The 24,072-nt window shown below is 45.3% G+C and overlaps 1 protein-coding gene across 2 annotated transcripts in view; it reads right to left on the bottom strand.

Annotated features, from left to right (window-relative positions):
- Positions 1-23,729, bottom strand: part of cabp7a (calcium binding protein 7a) — a 74,050-nt gene extending 50,321 nt beyond the window's left edge. Inside the window, exons 1-2 of one of the 2 annotated variants that reach the window (XM_029716338.1) lie at positions 23,558-23,729; positions 22,710-22,963 (exon numbers count right to left, since the gene is read on the bottom strand). In XM_029716338.1, coding sequence (XP_029572198.1) covers positions 22,710-22,821 — 112 coding nt within the window. In that variant the 5' untranslated portion in view covers positions 22,822-22,963; positions 23,558-23,729. Of the gene's footprint in view, positions 1-22,709 lie in introns of both variants that reach the window. The other variant, XM_029716339.1, reaches the window with a different exon arrangement.
- Between the last annotated feature and the right edge of the window lie 343 nt (positions 23,730-24,072).

The following is a 24,072-nucleotide window of genomic DNA, read 5'->3' as shown; positions in this document are numbered from 1 at the left end:
ATGTTGTATGGCTATGCGAAGTTGCTGGATATTGGCAGAAACTGGAACACACTGTTGTACACGTCAATCTCGAGCATCCTATTCATGCTCAATGGGTGACATGTCTGGTGAATATGCAGGCCATGGAAGAACTGAGACATTTTCAGCTTCCAGGAATTGTGTACAGATCCTTGCGACATGGGGTTGTGCATTATCATGCTCAAACATGAGGTGATGACGGCGGATGAATGTCACGACAATGGGCTTCGGGATCTCATCACGGTATTTCTTTGCATTCAAATTGCCATAGATAAAATGCAATTGAGTTTGTTGTCCATAGCGTATGCCTGCCCGTAACCCCACCTCCACCATGGGGCACTCTGTTCACAACGTTGACATCAACAAACCGCTCGCCCACACGACGCCATGCACACTGTCTGCCATCTGCCAGTACAGTTGAAACCGGGATTCATCCGTGAAGAGCACACTTCTCCGGCGTGCCAGTGGGCATCGAAGGTGAGCATTTGCCCACTAAAGTTGGTTACGATGCTGAACCCCAGTCAGTTCAAGACCCTGGTGATGGCGACGAGCATGCAGATAAGCTTCCCTTATGCTTAGATGGTTTCAGCAGAAATTCTTCGGTTGTGCAAACCCACAGTTTTATCAGCTGTCTGGGTGGCTGGTCTCAGACGATCTCGCAGGTTGAAAAGCCGGGTGTTGAGGTCTTGGGCTGGTGTGGTTACACATGGTTTGCTGTTGTGAGGCTGGTTAGACGTACTGCCAAATTCTTTAAAACTACGTTAGAGGCAGCTTATGGTAGACAAATTAATATTCAATTATCTGGCAATAGCTCTGGTGGAAATTGCTGCAGTCAGCATGCCAATTGCACGCTCCCTCAAAACTTGCACGCTCCCTCTGTGGCATTGTGTTGTGTGACAAAACTGCACATTTTAGAGTGGCCTATATTGTCCCCTGCATAAGGTGCACCTGTGTAATGATCATGTTGTTTAATTAGCTTATCGATATGCCACAACTGTCAGATGGATGGATTATCTTGGCAAAGAAGAAATGCTCACTAACAGGGATGTATACAAATTTGTGGACATAATTTGAGAGAAATACGTTTTTTTGCATATGGAAACATTTCTGGGATCGTTTATTTCAGCTCATGAAACACTTTACATGTTGTGTTTATATTTGTGTTCAGTGTAGTACTGAATGCAGGGAAAAGTAAGTACATGTTGTTCTCTAGAGCGCATAAAAATAACTAATACAAATAAAATAATGATTTAAGCTTGCTGAATGTACTTTGGATGGTGTCCAGATTGATCATGTCCCTGCTTACAAATATCTTGGCATTTGTAAAGATGAAAATATGTCATTTGAAAGCATATTGATGAGTTAGTTAAGAAGCTGAGAACAAAATTGGGCTTGTTCTCTAGAAATAGGTAATGCCTCTCGTTAAAAAGTATAAAGCAGATTATTCAGTCGACGTTCCTATTGGTCCTAGACTTCAACTTCATTAAAGCCGTTACATGCAGTTTGTCATTAAATGCAGTTTATGCTTTATTACGGGCGCAGTTTTAGTACTCATCACTGAATTCTCTACCAGAAAGTTGGTTTGCCCTCTTTGATGTCACATAGGTTGATACATTGTTATGTTTTCATTTATAGCACCCTTTTACAAAACCTCCACCTGTACCTAATGTCATTACTAAACTTTAGACTTATGAGTTACCACACCCAAGTAAATCCGCTTTTAGTTTTCTTGCACCTTATTTGTGGAACAATCTTCAAAATGTTCTTATTAAACTTTATGTTTTGGTGCCTCTAAGGCAATTCAGAAAGCTGCTTGACGAACTTATTACTGATATATGTTTGTTTTTTATGACCGTGTTTTTCTTTCTGCTTATTTATATTTCGATGTGTGTATTTTCTGTCATTTCTGTAATTCAGGGCTCATCCCTTAAATATACTTTGGTCTCAGTATTAATCCCTGATAAAATCAAGGTTAATTAAAAATACCTTCTTCAATAAGTCTGTTGACAAAAGAAGCAACTAGACAGTGTATTTCATCTTAGAGAAAAATATATGTTTGCTAGTAAAGCGAGAGAGAGAGAGAGAGAGAGAGAGAGAGAGAGAGAGAGAGAGAAAAATACATATTCCGAAACTACTCACTGTCTGAACAACCCTGTTGGCATCCACTCGAGGAGCGTTGATTTATCACATGATCAGTCTATAGAGAGTTGAAACTCATCATCCATACAAAATGTAATCATTTTGTTATTCACGTTTTTCAGCCAGCTTTTCTAATTGTAAACAGTCACAGCACAGAATAGGTTTACTGTGCTGTGCCAAGCCCAAAGTGTGTGTGTGTGTGTGTGTGTGTGTGTGTGTGTGTGTGTGTGTGTGCATGCGTGCACGTACTTGCTTGCATCTTGTGTGTGTGTATGCATGCATGTGTGAGTGTGTGTTTGTGTGTGCACATGCGAGTCTGTGTGTGCGTGTGAGTGCCTGTGTGCATGTCAAATCAAATCAAATTGTATTTGTCACATGCGCCGAATACAACAAGTGTAGACCTTACAGTGAAATGCTTACTTACAAGCCCCTAACCAACAATGCAGTTTAAGAAATACAGATAAGAAATAAAAGTAAAAGTTATTAAAGAGCAGCAGTAAAATAACAATAGCGAGACTATATACAGGGCGGTACTGGTATAGAGTCAATGTGTGGGGGCACTGGTTAGTTGAGGCAATATGTATATGTAGGTAGAGTTATTAAAGTGACTATGCATAGATGATAACAACAGAGAGTAGCAGCGGTGTAAAAGAGGGGGAGGTGTGGGGGGGCAATGCAAATAGTCTGGGTAGCCATTTGATTAGATGTTCAGGAGTCTTATGGCTTGGGGGTAGATGCTGTTTAGAAGCCTCTTGGACCTAGACTTGACGCTCTGGTACCGCTTGCCGTGCGGTAGCGGAGTGAACAATCTATGACTTGGGTGGCTGGAGTCTAACAATTTTCAGGGCCTTCCTCTGACACGGCCTGGTATAGAGGTCCTGGATGGCAGGAAGCTTGGCCCCGGTGATGTACTGGGGGTTTGCACTACCCTCTGTAGTGCCTTGTGGTCAGAGGCCGAACAGTTGCCATATCAGGCAGTGATGCAACCCGTCAGGATGCTCTCGATGGTGCAGCTGTAGAACTGTTTGAGGATCTGAGGACCCATGCCAAATCTTTTCAGTCTCCTGAGGGGGAATAGGTTTTGTCGTGCCCTCTTCACGTCTGTCTTGGTGTGCTTGGACCAGAAATTTTCCAAGATGGCGTAGCAGTCAGACGTGTGTTTTGTCTTGTCCCGTCCTGTCCCGTGTAAATATTGTTTTCCTAAAATGTTTTTGTATTTATTTCGGATATATTTAAATCTGACTTTACATCTACAGACTGAATATACTCTCCTTCAACCTGCCTCACCCAATGTGGTACGGATCTGCTATTTTATACTTTAGAACCGGAACCCCATCAAAGACTAGCCAGCTAACTAGCTAGTAGTCAGTTAGCCACTGCTAGTGGTCTTCACCATTATCTCGGACACCAGCCAGCCTCAGCTCGGTCAATACCTGCCAGTCTACACAGAGCGATATCAACCCAGAGCATATAGGACTGCTTTTTCTCTACCACATCTCCCGATTCCTACTGCAAGCTCTGAACCTTTACACCGGAGCATCGCAGCTAGCTAGCTGCAATCCGTGTGACTACTCCTGGCTAATGTCTCTGTCCCGAAGCAAGCACCAGTTAGCCTTGAGCTAGCTTTGAGCTGGGCACATCTCCCAGCTAGCCAAAGAGGTCCACCAGCTAATTTCTTGGGCTACAATACCTCTTTTGCCAATTGGCCTGCACCCTTTACTGCCAACACGGAGCCCCGCCGATCTATCACGACTGGTCTGCCAACGTAATCGGCACACTAGCTGTCTGAATCGCCGTATCTCCAGCTCGCCTAGCGTAGTAGCTACTACTGAATCGGCCCCGTGACTCACCTATTGCTACTCATTGGACCCTATGATCACTTGGCTACACATGCCTCTCCCTAATGTCAATATGGCTTGTCTATTGCTGTTTTGGTTAGTGATAAGTGTCTTATTTCACTGTAGAGCCCCCAGCCCTGCCCTATATGCCTTAGATAGCTCTTTTGTCCACCCCCACACATGCTGTGACCTCACCTGGCTTAACTGGTGCCTCCAGAGACAAAACCTCTCTCATCGTCACTCAAAGCCTAGGTTTACCTCCACTGTACTCACATCCTACCATAACCTTGTCTGTACATTATGTCTTGAATCTATTCTTCCATGCCCAGAAATCTGCTCCTTTTACTCTCTGTTCCGAACGCAATAGACGACCAGTTCTTATCTCCTTTAGCCGTACCCTTATCCTACTCTTTTCCTCTGGTGATGTAGCAGTTAACCCAGGCCCTGCAGCCCCCAGCACCACTCCCATTCCCCAGGCGCTCTCATTTGTTGACTTCTGTAACCATAAAAGCCTTGATTTCATGCATGTTAACATCAGAAGCCTCCTCCCAAAGTTTGGTTTACTCACTGCTTTAGCACACTCCGCCAACCCTGATGTCCAAGCCGTGTCTGAATCCTGGCTTAGGAAGGCCACCAAAAATCCTGAAATTTCCATCCCCAACTACAACATTTTCCGACAAGATAGAACTGCCAAAGGGGGCAGAGTTGCAATCTACTGCAGAGATAGCCTGCAGAGTTCTGTCATACTATCCTGGTCTGTGCCCAAACAATTTGAGCTTCTACTTTTAAACATCCACCTTTCCAGAAACAAGTCTCTCACCATTGCCGCTTGTTATAGACCCCCCCTCAGCCCCCAGCTGTGCCCTAGACACCATATGTGAATTGATTGCTCCCAATCTATCTTCAGAGTTCGTACTGTTTGGTGACCTAAACTGGGATATGCTTTACACCCTGGCAGTCCTACAATCTAAGCTAGATGCCCTCAATCTCACACAAATTATCAAGGAACCTACTAGGTACAACCCTAAACCCGTAACCATGGGCACCCTCTTAGATGTCATCCTGACCAACATGCCCTCTAAATACACCTCTGCTGTCTTCAACCAGGATCTCAGCGATCACTGCCTCATTGCCTGCGTACTTAATGGGTCCTCGGTCAAACAACCACCCCACATCACTGTCAAACGCTCCCTAAAACACTTCAGCGAGCAGGCCTTTCTAATCGACCTGGCCCGGGTATCCTGGAAGGATATTGACCTCATCCCGTCAGTAGAGGATGCCTGGTTGCTCTTTAAAAGTGCTTTCCTCACCCTCTTAAATAAGCATGCCCCATTCAAAAAATATAGAACTAAGAACAGATATAGCCCTTGGTTCATCCCAGACTTGACTGCCCTTGACCAGCACAAAATCATCCTGTGGCGTTCTGCATTCGCATCAAATAGCCCCCGCGATATGCAACTTTTCAGGGAAGTCAGGAACCAATATACACAGTCAGTCAGGAAAGCTAAGGCTAGCTTTTCAAACAGAAATTTGCATCCTGTAGCACTAATTCCCCCCAAAATTGGGACACTGTAAAGTCCATGGAGAATAAGAGCACCTCCTCCCTGCTGCCCACTGCACTGAGGCTAGGAAACACTGTTACCTCCGATAAATCTATGCTTATCGATCATTTCAATAAGCATTTTTCTATGGCTGGCCATGCTTTCCACCTCTGGCTACCCCTACCCCGACCAACTGCTGTCACGCCCTGACCTTAGAGAGCCGTTTTATTTCTCATTTTGGTTAGGTCAGGGTGTGATGTGGGGTGGGCATTCTATGTTTTCTATTTCTTTTTTGGCCGGGAATGATTCCCAATCAGAGGCAGCTGTCTATCGTTGTCTCTGATTGGGGATCATACTTAGGCAGCCCTTTTCCCACCTGTGATTGTGGGATCTTGTTTTTGTGTAGCTGCCTGTGAGCAGCCCCAGGACGTCACGTTTCGTTTTTCTTCTGTTTTGTTGAGTTTCATTTTTTCATTAAATGATGTGGAATTCCATGCACGCTGCGCCTTGGTTTATTTATGATCGGGAGTTTGAAGATAGCGAACGTGACAACTGCTCTGCACCTCCTGCAGCAACTTGCCCAAGCCCCCTCCCCCCAGCCCCCAACCCCGCTTTTCCTTCACCCAAATCCAGACACCTGATGTTCTGAAAGAGCTGCAAAATCTGGATCCATAAAAAATCAGCTGGGCTACATAATCTGGACCCTGTCTTTCTAAAATGATCAGTCATCCCCCTCTTCAAAGGGGGAGACACTCTAGACCCAAACTGTTATAGACCTATTATATCCATCCTGCCCTGCCTTTCTAAAATCTTCGAAAGCCAAGCTAACAAACAGATCACCGACCATTTCGAATCCCACCGTACCTTTTCCACTATGCAATCTGTTTTTCGAGCTGGTCATGTGTGCACCTCAGCCATGCTCAAGGTCCTAAATTATATCATAACCGCCATCGATAAAAGACAGTACTGTGCAGCCATCTTCATCCACCTGGCCAAGGCTTTCGACTCTGTCAATCACATTCAATAGCCTTGGTTTCTCAAATGACTAACTCACCTGGTTCACCAACTACTCCTCAGAGTTCTGTGTGTCAAATCGGAGGGCCTGTTGTCTGGACCTCTCTATGGGGGTGGACCTCTCTATGGGGGTGCCACAGGGTTCAATTCTCGGATTGACTCTTTTCTCTGTATATATCAATGATGCCGCAATGATGTCGCAGACGACACCATTCTGTATACATCTGGCCCTTCTTTGGACAATGTGTTAACAAACCTCCAAACGAGCTTCAATGCCATAGATACACTACTTCTGTGGCTTCCAACTGCTTTTCAATGCTAGTAAAACTAAATGCATGCTCTTCAACCGATTGCTGCCCGCACCTGCCCGCCCGACTAGCATCACTATTCGGAACAGTTCTGACTTAGAATATGTGGACAACTACAAATAACTCGGTGTCTGGTTAGATTGTAAAATCTCCTTCCAGACTCACATGAAGCATCTCCAATCCAAAATTAAATCTAGAATCGGCTTCCTATTTCGCAACAAAGCCTTCTTCACACATATTGCCAAACATACCCTCGTAAAACTGACTATCCTACCAATCCTTGACTTCGGCGATGTCATTTACAAAATAGCTTCCAACACTCTACTCAGCAAACTGAATGTAGTCTATCACAGTGCCATCTGTTTCGTCACCAAAGCCCCATATACTACCCACCCCTGCGACCTGTATGCTCTTGTTGGCTGGCCCTAGCTACATATTTGTCACCAAACCCACTGGCTCCAGGTCATCTATAAGTCTTTGCTAGGTAAAGCCTCGCCTTATCTCAGCTCACTGGTCACCATAGCAACACCCACCCATAGCACGCGCTCCAGCAGGTATATTTCACTGGTTATCCCCAAAGCCAACACTAATTTAGGCCGCCTTTCCTTCCAGTTCTCTGCTGCCAATGACTGGAACAAATTGCAAAAAACACTGAAGCTGGAGACTTATTTCTCCCTCTCAGCGTAGCTTACCGTTCACTGTACCTGTTGACAGCCAATCTGTAAATAGCACACCCAACTACCTCGTCCCCATACTGTTATTTATCTTCTTGCTCTTTTGCACCCCAGTATCTCTACTTGCACATCATCATCTGCTCATCTATCACTCAGTGTTAATACTTAATTGTAATTAATTCGCCTCTATGGACTATTTATTGCCTTACTTCCCTAATCTTCTAAATTTGTACACACTGTACATAGATTTTTCTGTTGTGTTATTGACTGTACGTTTGTTTATGTGTAACTGTGTTGTTGATTTTGTTGCACTGCTTTGCTTAATCTTGGTCAGGTAGCAGTTGTAAATGAGAACTTGTTCTCAACTGGCCTACCTGGTTAAGTAAAGGTGAAATAAAAAATAAATAAATAAATGAATTTAAAAAATTGTTTGTTGGTGATGTGGACACCAAGGAACTTGAAAGTCTCAACCTTCTCCACTACTGCCCCGTTGATGAGAATGGGGGCGTGCTCTGTCCTCTTTTTCCTTTAGTCCACAAGCATCTCCTTTGTCTTGATCATGTTGAGGGAGAGGTTGTTGTCCTGGCACCACACGGCCAGGTCTCTGACCTCCTCCCTACAGGCTGTCTCGCGTTGTCGGTGATCAGGCCTACCACTGTTATGTCATCGGCAAACTTAACGACGGTGTTGGAGTCGTGCCTGGCCGTGCAGTCTTGAGTGAAGAGGGAGTACAGCAGGGGAATGAGCATGCACCCCTGAGGGGCCCCTGTGTTGAGGATCAGCGTGGCAGATGTGTTGTTACCTACCCTTAACACTGGGGGAAGCCAGTCAGTAAGTCCAGGATCCAGTTGCAGAGGGAGGTGTTTAGTCCCAGGGTCCTTAGCTTAGTGATGATCTTTGAGGGCACTATGGTGTTGAACGCTGAGCTGTAGTCAATTAATAGTATTCTCACATTAGTGTTCCTTTTGTCCAGGTGGGAAAGGGCAGTGCGGAGTGCAATAGAGATTGCATAATTTGTGGATTTGTTGGGGCGGTATGCAAATTGGAGTGGGTCTAGGGTTTCTGGGATAACGGTATTGATGTGAGCCATGACCAGCCTTTCAAAGCACTTCATGGCTACAGACGTGAGTGCCACGGATCGGTAGTAATTAGGCAGGGTACCTTACTGTCTTTGGCACAGGGACTATGGTGGTCTGCTTAAAACATGTTGGTATTACAGACTCATTCAGGGAGAGGTTGAAAATGTCAGTAAAGACAGTTGCCAGTTGGTCAGCACATCCTTGCAGTACACGTCATGGTAATCCTTTCTGGCCCTGCGGCCTTGTGAATGTTGACCTGTTTAACTTCATCGGGGTAGGGGGCAATATTTTGACGTCCGGATGAAAAGCATGCCCGTAGTAAACTGCCTGCTTCTCAGGCCCAGAAGGTAGGATATGCATATTATTAGTAAATCTGGATAGAAAACACTCTGAAGTTTCTAAAACTGTTTGAATGATGTCTGTGAGTATAACATAACTCATATGGCAGGCAAAAACCTGAGAAGAAATCCAACCAAGAAGTGTGGAAATCTGAGGTTTGTAGTTTTTCAAGTGATTCCCTATCCAGTATACAATGGGGTCATTTTGCACTTCCTAAGACTTCCACTAGATGTAAACAGTCTTTAGAACATTGTTTCATGCTTCTACTGTGAATGGGGAGAGAATAAGAGCCATTGGAATCAGATGACTGAGAAAATTACATGAGCTCAATCGCGCGCTTTCACGTGAGAGTTAGCTGTGTTCCTTTTCATTTCTGAAGACAAAGGAATCGTCCGGTTGGAATATTATGGAAGATTTATGATAAAAACATCCTAAAGATTGATTCTATACATCGTTTGACATATTTCTACGAACTGTAGTATAACTTTTTAGACTTTTCGTCTGAACTCATTGAGCGAGCACAGTGAATTTGGATTACTCGACAGAACGCGCAAACAGAATTGAGGTATTTGGACATAAAGATGAACTTTATCGAACAAAACAAACATTTATTCTGGAACTGGGATCCCTGGGAGTGCATTCCGATGAAGATCATCAAAGGTAAGTGAATATTTATAATGTAATTTTTGTCATTTCTGTTGACTCCAAAATGGCGGGTATCTGTATGGCTTGTTTTGATATCTGAGCACTGTACTCGGATTATTGCAAAATTAGCTTTCGCCGTAAAGCTTTTTTTAAATCTGACACAGCGGTTGCATTAAGGAGAAGTGTATCTATAATTCTTTGAATAACAGTTTAATATTTTATCAACATTTATGATGAGTATTTCTGTAAATTGATGTGCTCATTCACCGGAAGTTTTGGGAGGCAAAACATTTCTGAACTTTACACAACAATGTAAAATGGGGTTTTTGGATATAAATATGAACTTTATCGAGCAAAACATACATGTATTGTGTAACATGAAGTCCAATGAGTGCCATCTGATGAAGATCAAAGGTTAGTGATTCATTTTAGCTGTATTTCTGTTTTTTGTGACGCCTCTCCTTGCTTGGAAAATGGCTGTGTGGTTTTTCTTGTCTAGGCGCTGTCCTAACATAATCTAATGTTATGCTTTCGCCGTAAAGCCTTTTTGAAATCAGACAATGTGGTTGGATTAACGAGAAGTGTTTCTTTAAAATGGTATATTATAGTTGTATGTTTGAGAAATTTGAATTATGAGATTTTTGTTGTTTTGAATTTGTCGCCCTGCTATTTCACTGGCTGTTGAATAGCGTGCGCTAGCGTCCCACATACCCCAGAGAGGATAAAGGTCTTACTTACATTGGCTGCAGAGAGTGTGATCACACAGTCTTCCAGAACAGCTGGTGCTCTCATGCATGTTTCAGTGTTATTTGCCTCGAGGCGAGCATAGAAGTGATTTAGCTCATCTGGTAGGCTCGTGTCACTGGGCAGCTCTCGGCTGTGCTTCCCTTTGTAGTCTGTAACGGTTTGCAAGCCCTGCCACAGAGCCGGTGTAGTACGATTCGATCTTAGTCCTGTATTGATGCTTTGCCTGTTTGATGGTTCGTTGGAGGGCATAGCGGGATTTCTTCTAAGCTTCCGGGTTAGAGTGCCGCTCCTTGAAAGCAGCAGCTCTAGCATTTAGCTCAGTGTGGCTGTTGCCTGAAAATCCTTGGCTTCTGGTTGGGGTATGTACGTACGGTCACTGTGGGGATGACGTCATCAGTGCACTTATTGATGAAGCCAATGTGGTGTACTCCTCAATTCCATTGGAGGCATCCCGGAACAAATTCCAGTCTGTGCTAGCAAAACAGTCCTGTAGCTTAGCATCTGCTTCATCTGACCACTTTTTTATTGATCGAGTCACTGGTGCTTCCTGCTTTAATTTTTGCTTTTAAGCAGGAATCAGGAGGATAGAATTATGGTCAGATTTGCCAAATGGAGGGCGAACTTTGTCTGTATAACGATGTGCGCTGAGAGTCGGGAAGCAAGTTCAGGGAGTGAGTGTTTTAATAAATTAACGTAACATAAAACAAAACAAGAAACACGAACAACGCACAGACTTAACACTGGAACAGAAACAATAAGGCCCGGGGAAGGAACCAAAGGGAGTGACATATATAGGGAAGATAATCGGGGAAGTGATGGAGTCCAGGTGAGTCTGATGACACGCAGGTGCGTGTAACAATGGTGACAGGTGTGCGCCATAACGAGCAGCCTGGTGACCTAGAGGCCGGAGAGGGCATACATGACGGTATCTCCTCCCCGGTGTGTTCGGCTCCAGCCGCAGGACACCAACCAAAGGGACGATCCCGGGGATCAGGAGCAGACCGATCCCCCCTGCTGATACACGGGAACCTGTTGCTGCCTGGGGCACTGATGAGCCAGTGGAAGCTGGGGAACCTGGCAATCCAGTGAAGGAATGAAAGACTGACAAGCCTGCTGTAACAGGGGAGCCTGGTGATCCGGCTGAGGCATGAGAGCCTGTAGCGGCTTCCGGACCCGACATCATTCCCACCGAAAAAAAATAAAAAAACACTCCCTGATCCTTCCCTTAGGTGAGGCATTATTCTGTAATGATGTGCGCTGAGAATCGGGAAGCAAGTTCAGGGAGTGAGTGTTTTAATAAATAAACGCAACATAAAACAAAACACGAACAACGCACAAACTTAACATTGGAACAGAAACAATAACGCCTGGGGAAGGAACCAAAGGGAGTGACATATTTAGGGAAGGTAATCAAGGAAGTGATGGAGTCCAGGTGAGTCTGATGCTCGTGACGAGGGTGACAGGTGTGCGCCATAACAAGGAGCATGGGGACCTAGAGGCCGGAGAGGGAGCAGACATGACAGTATGCGTCTCTGTGTGTGAAGTAAAGGTGGTCCAGAGTTTTTTCCCTCTGGTTGCACATTTAACATGCTGATAGAAATTTGGTAAAACGGATTTAAGTTTCCCTGCATTAAAGTCGCATGCTAATAGGAGCCCCGCCTCTGGGTGATCGTTTTCTTGTTTGCTTATGGCGGAATACAGTTCATTCATTGTGGTCTTAGTGCCAGCCTCAGTCTGTGGTGGTATGTAAACAGCTACAGATGAAAACTCTCTAGGTGGATAGTGTGGTCTACAGCTTATCATCAGATACTCTATCTCAGGCGAGCAATAGCTCGAGACTTCCTTAGATATTGTGCACCAGCTGTTATTTACAAAAATACATAGTCCGCCGCCCCTTGTTTTGCCAGACGCCGTTGTTCTATCCTGCCGGTATAGCGTATAACCAGCCAGCTGTATGTTGATAGTGTCGTCGTTCAGCCACGACTCTGTGAAGCATAAGATATTACAGTTTTGAATGTCCCGTTGGTAGTATAATCTTCCGCGTAGGTCATCTATTTTATTTTCCAAAGATAAGTTGTTTGCTAGCAGAATTGAAGGAAGTGGGGGTTTATTCGATCGCCTGCAAATTCTCAGAAGGCAGCCCGCCCTTTGGCCTCCTCCTTCTCTTCACGTAAATCACGGGGATCTGGGCCTGTTCCCGGGAGAGCAGTATATCATTCACGTTGGGCTCGTCAGACTCGTTAAAGGAAAAAAAGGATTCTGCCAGTCCGTGGTGAGTAATCGCAGTCCTGATGTCCAGAAGTTATTTTCGGTCATAAGAGACGGTAGTGGCAACATTATGTAAAAAATAAGTTCAAATAAGTTACAAACAACGCAAAGAAACGAACAAAAAAAACACAATTGGTTGGGGACACGTAAAACGTCAGCCTTCATCTCCGGTGCCATCTTTACCGAGTGAGTGAGTGAGTGAGTGAGTGAGTGAGTGAGTGAGTGAGTGAGTGAGTGAGTGAGTGAGTGAGTCTGTGCGTGTGTGTGCATGCATATGTGACTCCAGGTTCAATTAGCTATTCATCTGGTTTTTGTCCCAGGGAATTTCCTCATCGGTAACCACCACACAGTGAGGTCTCTCACAAGACCTGACCTGCAAGACATAATCAGACGCTGTCATTCACACTTATGCATGTATTCTGTCATGGTCAGATAAGCCAAAATGTGAGGTATTTTAATTGTTTGTACATTGATATACATCTTCTCACACCGAAAAGCAACACAATATACCAACAGTTTCAGTCAATCTGTCAAAGCTCAACCATGCAGCCAAATGCTGTCTGTCTCAAACTGGGACTTGAGAGTGGGTTGAGTGCCTTGAGCCTTTCTTCCTCTCTCTATCTGAACTCAACACTACAGTATAATTGTGTTCCCTTTAAATACAAGCTATAAATATACTGTAGCTGATCCATAAACCTCAATCAGGTGACAAGGGTAAGCCAGTCAGACAACACAACACTGAGTGAAGCCCTACAATAGGAGATTTCTGTCACAATGTGAGCATTTCTCTATCATTGAGATTATTAATCCACTGGGTTTCTATACACCCTTAAAAATAAAAGGTGAAAGTTCGAACCAAATAAGGTTATTGAGAGCGATACCATAGCGAAAACATTTTAGGTTCTCTGAAGAACCATACATAAATACAAAACCAGACGTGTTTTGGACCTCCAGGACCAGAATTGAATAGCCCTGCTGTAGGGTTTTAAGCATTATTTGCACATTTCCCAAGGTGCCTATCAAGTGAATTGCCTGTTTGGCCCTGTCCGGGGGTATCATCGGATGGGGCCACAGTGTCTTCTGATCCCTCCTGTCTCAGCCTCCAGTATTTATGCTGCAGTAGTTTATGTGTCGGGGGGCTAGGGTCAGTCTGTTACATCTGGAGTATTTCTCTTGTCTTATCCGGTGTCCTGTGTGAATTTAAATATGCTCTCTCTAATTCTCTCTTTCTCTCTTTCTGTCTGTCTCTCGGAGGACCTGAGCCCTAGGACCATGCCTCAAGACTACCTGGCATGATGACTCCTTGCTGTCCCCAGTCCACCTGGCCGTGCTGCTGCTCCAGTTTCAACTGTTCTGCCTGCGGCTATGGAACCCTGACCTGTTCACCGGACGTGCTTGTTGCACCCTCGACAACTACTATGATTATTATGATTTGACCATGCTGGTCATTTATGAACATTTTAACATCTTGACCATGTTCTGTTATAATATCCACCCGGCACAGCCAGAAGAGGACTGGCCACCCCTCATAGCCTGGTTCCTCTCTAGGTTTCTTCCTAGGTTTTTGCCTTTCTAGGGAGTTTTTCCTAGGGAGTTTTTCCTAGCCACCGTGCTTCTTTCACATGCATTGCTTGCTGTTTGGGGTTTTAGGCTGGGTTTCTGTACAGCACTTTGAGATATCAGCTGATGTACGAAGGGCTATATAAATAAATTTGATTTGATTTTGATTTGAATTGTTGAGTTATCACCCATGACTTTTTGCTAGTGACAAAGACATGGTTGTTGCATTTATTCATTTTTAGTCCTGTGGTCTTCAACAAGAAAGATCCTAAGTAAATATGTTGTCATTAAAATGAAATTAAGACATGAAATATGTATTGTATTAAGGTCTTCTTTTCAGTGCCTAGTTTTACCCTAATACAGTTGCCTGAAACTCATAGTTTACAGGCCACATCAGACCTGCAAGACATATTATGCTGGCTTGCAAAGTGATGTGTAATTCATATTGGGGATATTCAATATTTGCATGCAGAATGACTGCCAGAGTTCAGAAGACTACAATATGAGACTACCTTAAATATCTCAACTGGAACGACAATTTCAGTAATGACTGCAATAAGTCCAAGTAAAAGATGAGAATGTATGTTATTTATATTTGAGTAGCATAAAATGAATGAATCAATTTACATGCAAAAACCTAGATATTGAAACAAACAATTCTTAAAATTAACCTGCAATAGAGCATGTTGGGAAAATATGATAATGAAGGGTGTGGTTATGTATCAACTCTGATTATTAACACCAACAGTGGGGTTATTTTACCCAACTGAGTGTTAACAAGAAATTTGTGGAGTGGTTGAAAAACTAGTTTTAATGACTCCGACCTAAGTGTATGTAAACTATCGACTTCAACTGTATATATTTTTTTGCTGATATATATTTTTTTGCTGATACAGAATAATTCAATCAAATTATATGGTCAGATGATAAGTTGACTTCATTCAGAGTGCCACATTTTTTTCCCAAAAGCAATGAGGACTTGGTATGTTATGGTTCTTTACCGTTGTCACATGGGTCGTTGACGGAACAGCGTCGCCGGAGGCTCCAGACTAGGAGGCGTCATAATCAGTTCTGGACTAATGATCGTTGCTGCTGACTCCATGCCATGGATCATTTCTATAGGTTCCGCGCCAAGGATCATCACTGGAGGCTTCTTACCTTGGATTCTCACTACAGGTGCCGGGCCATGGATTATTCCGACAGGCATCGTGCCATGGTTTATCCTTACAAGCTCCGGACCATTTAGAATCCCTCCAGGCTTCTTGCCAAGGATTCTTTCCTCAGGTTCCGGGCCATGGATTACCTCTTCAGGCTTTGTGCCATGGAATGTCCCTACAGGCTCCGGGCCATGGATCATCACTAGAGGCTTAGTGCCATGGATCATCCTTAGGCGTTGGACCATCAATTATCACTGGAGGCTTTTTACGTGGAGCAGGAATCGGTCTCACCGGACTGGGGAGACGCACTAAGGGCCAAGTGCTCACAGCAGGCACCGGCCGTACCGGGTTATGGGTGCGCACTGGAGGGAGAGTGTGCGGAGCAGGTACCGGACGTACTGGGCCATGGAGGTTTACTGGAGGTCTGGCGCTTACGGCTAGCACAACCCGTCCTGGCTCGATGCTGACTCTAGCCCGGCAAGGGAGGAGCGCTGGCACAGGATTCCGGAATTCCAAATTGAGCAGCAGCTGCTGAAAAATGAGCTCCTACAAATATTGAAATTTACATGGTTTTTAGAGTGAAGTACATCAGAAAAAATCAAAAGAAAACTGCAAGACTGAATAGGAGAAAAAAGAAGCAACAAACAAAGAAGATAGGCTTTTGAAAAAAGTTACTATTTTTCATAAAATTGTAGTTATCTTAGCTAGCTGAATTGTTTACCAGTTGCTAAGCAGTTGCTAGGGACTCTTTTGGAAGAAGCTAGCTAGCTAACGAAAAATAACAAAGAATATCTAGTTAACAGAAGAAAAGAAAGAGAAAATCAGGACAGAAGAAAAAGGATATCAAAGTGAAACAGTTCTCTAAAGACACAAGAGACAATAATATAAGAAACAACACTTCTGTAGCTTGTCAACTATGTGTCTGTCTATCCCTGTTCTCTCCCCTCTGCACAGGCCATACAAACGCTTCACACCGCGTGGCCGCTGCCACTTTAACCTGGTGGTCCCAGCGCACACGACCCATGTGGAGTTCCAGGTCTCCGGCAGCCTCTGGAACTGCCGGTCTGCGGCCAACAAGGCTGAGTTCATCTCAGCCTATGCTACCCTCCAGTCCCTAGACTTCCTGGCGCTGACGGAAACATGGATTACCACAGATAACACTGCTACTCCTACTGCTCTCTCCTCGTCTGCCCACGTATTCTCGCATACCCCTAGAGCATCGAGCCAGCGGGGTGGTGGCACTGGAATCCTCATCTCTCCCAAGTGGACATTCTCTCTTTCTCCCCTGACCCATCTGTCTATCTCCTCATTTGAATTCCATGCTGTCACAGTTACCAGCCCTTTCAAGCTTAACATCCTTATCATTTATCGCCCTCCAGGTTCCCTTGGAGAGTTCATCAATGAGCTTGACGCCTTGATAAGTTCCTTTCCTGAGGATGGCTCACCTCTCACAGTTCTGGGTGACTTTAACCTCCCCACGTCTACCTTTGACTCATTCCTCTCTGCCTCCTTCTTTCCACTCCTCTCCTCTTTTGACCTCACCCTCTCACCTTCCCCCCTACTCACAAGGCAGGCAATACGCTTGACCTCATCTTTACTAGATGCTGTTCTTCCACTAATCTCATTGCAACTCCCCTCCAAATCTCCGACCAGTACCTTGTATCCTTTTCCCTCTCGCTCTCATCCAACACTTCTCACTCTGCCCCTACTAGGATGGTATTGCGCCGTCCCAACCTTCTCTCTCTCTCTCCCGCTACTCTCTCCTCTTCCATCCTATCATCTCTTCCCTCTGCTCAAACCTTCTCCAACCTATCTCCTGATTCTGCCTCCTCAACCCTCCTCTCCTCCCTTTCTGCATCCTTTGATTTTCTCTGTCCCCTATCCTCCAGGCCGGCTCGGTCCTCCCCTCCTGCTCCGTGGCTTGACGACTCACTGCGAGCTCACAGAACAGGGCTCCGGGCAGCCGAGCGGAAATGGAGGAAAACTCGCCTCCTGCGGACCTGGCATCCTTTCACTCCCTCCTCTCTACATTCTCCTCTTCTGTCTCTGCTGCTAAAGCCACTTTCTACCACTCTAAATTCCAAGCATCTGCCTCTAACCCTAGGAAGCTCTTTGCTACCTTCTCCTCCCTCCTGAATCCTCCTCCCCCTCCCCCCCCCCCTCCTCCCTCTCTGCGGATGACTTCGTCAACCATTTTGAAAAGAAGGTTGACGATATCCGATCCTCGTTTGCTAAGTCAAACGACACCGCTGGTCCTGCTCACACTGCCCTACCCTGTGCTTTGACCTCTATCTCCCCTCTCTCTCCAGATGAAATCTTGCGTCTTGTGACGGCCGGCCGCCCAACAACCTGCCCACTTGACCCTATCCCCTCCTCTCTTCTCCAGACCATTTCCGGAGATCTTCTCCCCTACCTCACCTCGCTCATCAACTCATCCTTGACCGCTGGCTACGTCCCTTCCGTCTTCAAGAGAGCGAGAGTTGCACCCCTTCTGAAAAAACCTACACTCGATCCCTCCCATGTCAACAACTACAGACCAGTATCCCTTCTTTCTTTTCTCTCCAAAACTCTTGAACGTGCCGTCCTTGGCCAGCTCTCCTGCTATCTCTCTCAGAATGACCTTCTTGATCCTAATCAGTCAGGTTTCAAGACTGGGCATTCAACTGAGACTGCTCTTCTCTGTGTCACGGAGGCTCTCCGCACTGCTAAAGCTAACTCTCTCTCCTCTGCTCTCATCCTTCTAGACCTATCTGCTGCCTTTGATACTGTGAACCATCAGATCCTCCTCTCCACCCTCTCCGAGTTGGGCATCTCCGGCGCGGCCCACGCTTGGATTGCGTCCTACCTGACAGGTCGCTCCTACCAGGTGGCGTGGAATTAATCTTCTCCTTTCCCCCTTCTGATAACCAGGCGGCGAATCGCATCTCTGCATGTCTGGCAGACATATCAGTGTGGATGACGGATCACCACCTCAAGCTGAACCTCGGCAAGACGGAGCTGCTCTTCCTCCCGGGGAAGGACTGCCCGTTCCATGATCTCGCCATCACGGTTGACAACTCCCTTGTGTCCTCCTCCCAGAGTGCTAAGAACCTTGGCGTGATCCTGGACAACACCCTGTCGTTCTCCACTAACATCAAGGCGGTGACCCGATCCTGTAGGTTCATGCTCTACAACATTCGCAGAGTACGACCCTACCTCACACAGGAAGCGACGCAGGTCCTAATCCAGGCACTTGTCATCTCCCGTCTGGATTACTGCAACTCGCTGTTGGCTGGGCTCCCTGCCTGTGCCATTAAACCCCTACAACTCATCCAGAACGCCGCAGCCCGTCTGGTGTTCAACCTTCCCAAGTTCTCTCACGTCACCCCGCTCCTCCGCTCTCTCCACTGGCTTCCAGTTGAAGCTCGCATCCGCTACAAGACCATGGTGCTTGCCTACGGAGCTGTGAGGGGAACGGCACCTCCATACCTTCAGGCTTTGATCAGGCCCTACACCCAAACAAGGGCACTGCGTTCATCCACCTCTGGCCTGCTGGCCTCCCTACCTCTGAGGAAGCACGGTTCCTGCTCAGCCCAGTCCAAACTGTTCGCTGCTCTGGCACCCCAATGGTGGAACAAGCTCCCTCACGACGCCAGGACAGCGGAGTCAATCACCACCTTCCGGAGACACCTGAAACCCCACCTCTTTAAGGAATACCTGGGATAGGATAAAGTAATCCTTCTAACCCCCCCCCCCCCTTAAAAGATTTAGATGCACTATTGTAAAGTGGTTGTTCCACTGGATATCATAAGGTGAATGCACCAATTTGTAAGTCGCTCTGGATAAGAGCGTGTGCTAAATGACTTAAATGTAAATGTAAATGTAGGACGAACTGGGCTGTGCTGGGGGATGAGGGGTACCGTGCATGGAGCAGGCGTAGGATATACTGGGCCATGGAGGCTCACTGGAGGTCTGGCGCTTATGGCTAGCACAACCCGTCCTGGCTCGATGCTGACTCTAGCCCGGCAAGGCCGGAGCACTGGCACAGGACGAACTGGGCTGTGTTTTGGAGTACCGTGCGTGGAGCAGGCGTAGGGTATCCTGGGCCGAAGAGCCGCACTGGAGGCCAGATATGTTGAGCCGGCGCACTTTTTCCTGGCTGCCGGCCAACTCTCGCATGGCAACGTTGAGGAGCTTGTATCGACCACACCGGACTGTGAGTGCGTATGGGCGACATAGTGTGCATCACTGCATTGCTCGCCCCTCCCCACGCCTGCTCCGCCATGCCCTTTCCACCAGTACCTCTCTCCGGAATCTAGCGTCGTGCTCCGCGCTTGACTCCCTGACTGGCTCCGGTTTACTCCATGGCTCTCTCCGAAATGCCCGGGAAGTTAGATCAGGGCTCCCCCTGACCTCGCCAAATTCCTCGTATGCCCCCCCAAAAAAAAAATTGGGGGGCTGCCTCTTCACCTCCCCTATTGGAAGATACAGCGCCTCATAATACCGTCACTCCCTCTTGGCTTCTTCCAATTCCTCCTTCGGCGACGATACTCCCCAGCCTGGCTCCAGGGTCCCTTCCCATCCAGGATTTCTTCCCATGTCCACGACTCCAGGTACCTCCTCTCACGCTGCTTGGTCCTTTTACGGTGGGTGGTTCTGTCACAGGGGTCGTTGAATGGAGAAGGTCCTATGTATAGGGGTGTTTTTGTAATGGGATTTGTGGGTAGTTGTCTCCTGTTTTGTGTCTGTGCACCTGACAGGACTGTTTAGTGTCATTTGTTGTTTTGTATACGTGATTTGTTTGTTTTTTCCTTCTTTTCAAAAAAATAAAGAAGATGAGTATACACGTTCCCGCTGCACCTTGGTCTAATCCTTACGACGCCCGTTACATGAAGGTACAACGTTAATTAATCTGTACAAACAATAGTACGCAAGTATAAACACAATGGAACCACTCAGCCGTCATACCGCTCAGGAAGGAGACGCGTTCTGTCTCCTAGAGATTAACGTAATTTGGTGCGAAGTGCAAATCAATTCCAGAATAACAGCAAAGGACTTTGTGAAGATGCTGGAGGAAAAAAGGTACAAAAAAATCTATATCCACAGTATAACAAGTCCTATATCAACATAACCTGAAAGGCCGCTCAGCAAGGAAGAATCACTGCTCCAAAACCACCATAAAAAAGACAGACTACGGTTTGCAACTGCACATGTGGACAAGAATCATATTTTTTGGAGAAATGTCCTCTGGTCAGATGAAACAAAAATAGAACTGTTTGGCCATAATGACCATCGCTATGTTTGGAGGAAAAAGGGGGAGGCTTGCAAGCCGAAGAACACCATCCCAACCGTGAAGCATGGGGGTGGCAGCATCATGTTGTCTGGTGCACTTCACAAAATAGATGTCATCATGAGGCAGGAAAATTATTTGGATATATTGAAGCAACATCTCAAGACATCAGTCAGGAAGTTAAAGCTTGGTCGCAAAATGGTCTTCCAAATGGACAATGTCCCCAAGCATACTTCCAAATGTGTGTCAAAATGGCTTAAGGACAACAAAGTCAAGGTATATGAGTGGCCACCACAAAGCCTTGACCTCAGTCCTTTAGAAAATATGTAGGCAGAACTGAAAAAGCGTGTGCGAGCAAGGAGGCCTACAAACCTGACTCAGTTACACCAGCTCTGTTAGGAGGAATGGGCCAAAAATCACCCAACTTATTGTGGGAAGCTTGTGGAAGGCTACCCGAAACGTTTGACCCAAGTTAAGCAATTTAAAGGCAATGCTACCAAATACTAATTGAGTGTATGTAAACTTCTGACACAATGGGGATGTGATGAAAGAAATAAAAGCTGAAATAAATCATTCTCTTTTGTATTATTCTGACATTTCACATTCTTAAAATAAAGTGGTGATCCTAACTGACCTAAAACAGGGAATTTTTTACTAGCATTAAATATCAGGAATTGTGAAAACTGAGTTTAAATGTATTTGACTAAGGTGTATGTAAACTTACGACTTCAACTGTATCACTTATACAACGCGCAGACTTCAAGCATAGACACGTTTACACCCCTACTGGCTTGCCCCTTCTAGCTAACCACTAGCACCCTTGAAACAAATCAGTTATTAACAGTTCAGCACATCAGCATTTCTCATACTGTTACACAAAATCAGGATAAACCTTTACCATCATAGTATTCATTAAATGTAAATATAAGAAAACTGGCTAAAATGCTCTCGTTGGGCAATGTTAGCTATAGCTAACCACATGCTAACCTGAGTACTAACGTTACTAACGTTACTAGCAACAGTAACAGTAAATCCAGGTCTTAATGGCTACCACAAACATTGGCTACCATGATATCTTGCAAGTTCTATCGGCTAATAAAGATCAGGGAGCAAAACTAAATACATACTGTACCTTGAAATAAACAATGACTGTACTATTTCACTGTACTTGTGCACTTGACATAAAAAATGGAAACTTCATAGAATAGGTGATTTCATCCACTACAGTGGGAGATTTCAGTCACAATGTAAGCATGAGTGTTCTGTCTCATTGAGAGGATTCCTTTACAGGGTTTCAATGTAATACAGATTATGTGTCTACCAGGTCTTTACATTTCAAGTGATGTTTATATGGATACAGACATTATTGCTATTGGGCAACGTGTGCCAGGGTGCAGATATGCATACATTAACACTGATCGCTAACCCTTTTGTTGGCGAGACAGTAGCAATGCTAGCTTTCATTTTAGAGTGCTGCCTTCTTACTAGAACAAGTACTGGTTAGTCACTGATAAGCAAGTCCACAATAAGCCACTATTACACACCAATAAACAAAATATGTGGACTCAGTGGACAGGCTTGTAGCACTGTCTTTTGAATATGTGGACATCCCACTCCTCTCACAATTCCCACTCCTCTCACAATTCCCCTTTCACCTGCAAACAGGTGAAGCTCTAATCACACACAATTATCTCACTGATTGATTATTAAATCAATTAATTAATTGATAGCTTCATCATTTATTCAATTATAACGTTGAGGTAGAAAAGCCACGAAACATCTGTGAATGACAATCTACAGTGGTTGGGTGGTCTAAACCGAGTCACACATTGCCATCACGGTGAGGCGAGGGACTGCTTGAAATGCAGACGCTTTGAGTGGCGCTGTCCATGGTGCTTAATCTGATAACGCAGACAGCGAGTCCGTCTGAATGAACTCAAACCGCTCGCTGGGAGCCACACCAATTAGCCTATAGTGAATGCAATTGCCTTAACCTGACACTTTTTCACACATTGAAAGAGCCATGATTATATATTGACTAGGCAACAGAATACCCTCAGAGCTGGTAACCGAAACAGAGATGATTATAGAACAGGTAAAGTCTTATCCTCACCTTCAACCTCGTCCTCGGGCAGGTTGACCGGGGCTCGGTAGGCGAGCATGTCCGGGATAGTGCAGATGCCCCGGTACATCAAATTGGAGGTGATTGGATGCATGATAGGCATGGCTGCGGTGACGGTCTGGGGCTGCCACCTGTGACCTGGTCTTCATATGAGTGGTTCTTCAGAGAGTCGTTCACAACTTTACTTTCAAAGAGGGTGCGGGGGTCAAGTCCATGAATAGGAAGGAACCGCTGTGGCCACAGGACTGAGAGGCAGGAGAAAGGAGAAGATCCGTAAATTCCTCCCCGTTCTTTGGTAAATGAACACTAAGAAGCCTTAGAAGATTTTTTTTTTTTTAAATGTGACGTTGTCACAGTATATCCTTTTTATTTATCTGGATACTTGACAGTTATTTTTACAGACATTGCGAGATGGATCTAGCCTAGGTTGAGGAAATGAATTGCCAACTTTTGAAACATGCCTATATTGCCACACTTATAATTGCTATTAGCTGAACAAAACTAAACACATCACGGCGACTCCATCTGCTGAGACGCACTGCCAGTGAGCTTTCAGCGCAACATGCAAATAAAAAAGACCAGCGGTTTCTCACTGCGGTAGAAGAGCGGCAGACAAAGACAATGAAACAATTCAACGATGCTTAATCCGTTGTTTTTGTCCAGTCGTTCATGCAGATAAATAATATTAATTCAGCCACTTGTTGGATCTCTTGGATGCAAGTTATTTTCTTGGTGCGCACGTTGTCCCTTTATCTTCCATTGAGCACTCAGTGATAAAAATACAGGTGAAAAATACAAATTAAAGACTGACAGAGTAGGAATTAAGAGTCCAAATTTACCTTCACTCAAAACACCAAAATGCCTGTCTCCGGGAATCGTTAGAACATTCACTAAAATAGCCTATGCGTTCAGCCTAAGCACTCACTCGCCCTTATTTTGGTCATTGGCACGGGGGCGCCTTTTCATCTCCAATTCACTATTTGTTCCGCACAGGTAAGGGACTCTTGTGAACGGCAGCCCTGAACCCTGTGTATAGTCAGCTCTCTCACACACCCATCCACACACACTCCGTACCCTGACTCAACTGTGTGTGCATCTTTCTCTACGCGTTCAATCTGTATTCCACACAGCGCGCAACTAAATCCCGTAGGACACAAGTGCTCCCCAGGTATCGCATAAAAAACGAGAGCTGTTATTAATGACAACGAGGCACAATAGCATACCGATGATTTATCCCCTGGCGTCTCTCCTCTCAAATTAATACATTTTACCTTTTATATCTGAAACGTTAAATTGCACACCAAACGTTGAACACTGAACAGCCATGTGTGCCATTGAGGTTGTTGACCAGAAA

Source organism: Salmo trutta, chromosome 27, assembly GCF_901001165.1.
Source record: "Salmo trutta chromosome 27, fSalTru1.1, whole genome shotgun sequence".
NCBI lineage: Eukaryota > Metazoa > Chordata > Actinopteri > Salmoniformes > Salmonidae > Salmo > Salmo trutta.
This window is presented reverse-complemented; position numbering and strand designations above follow the sequence as displayed.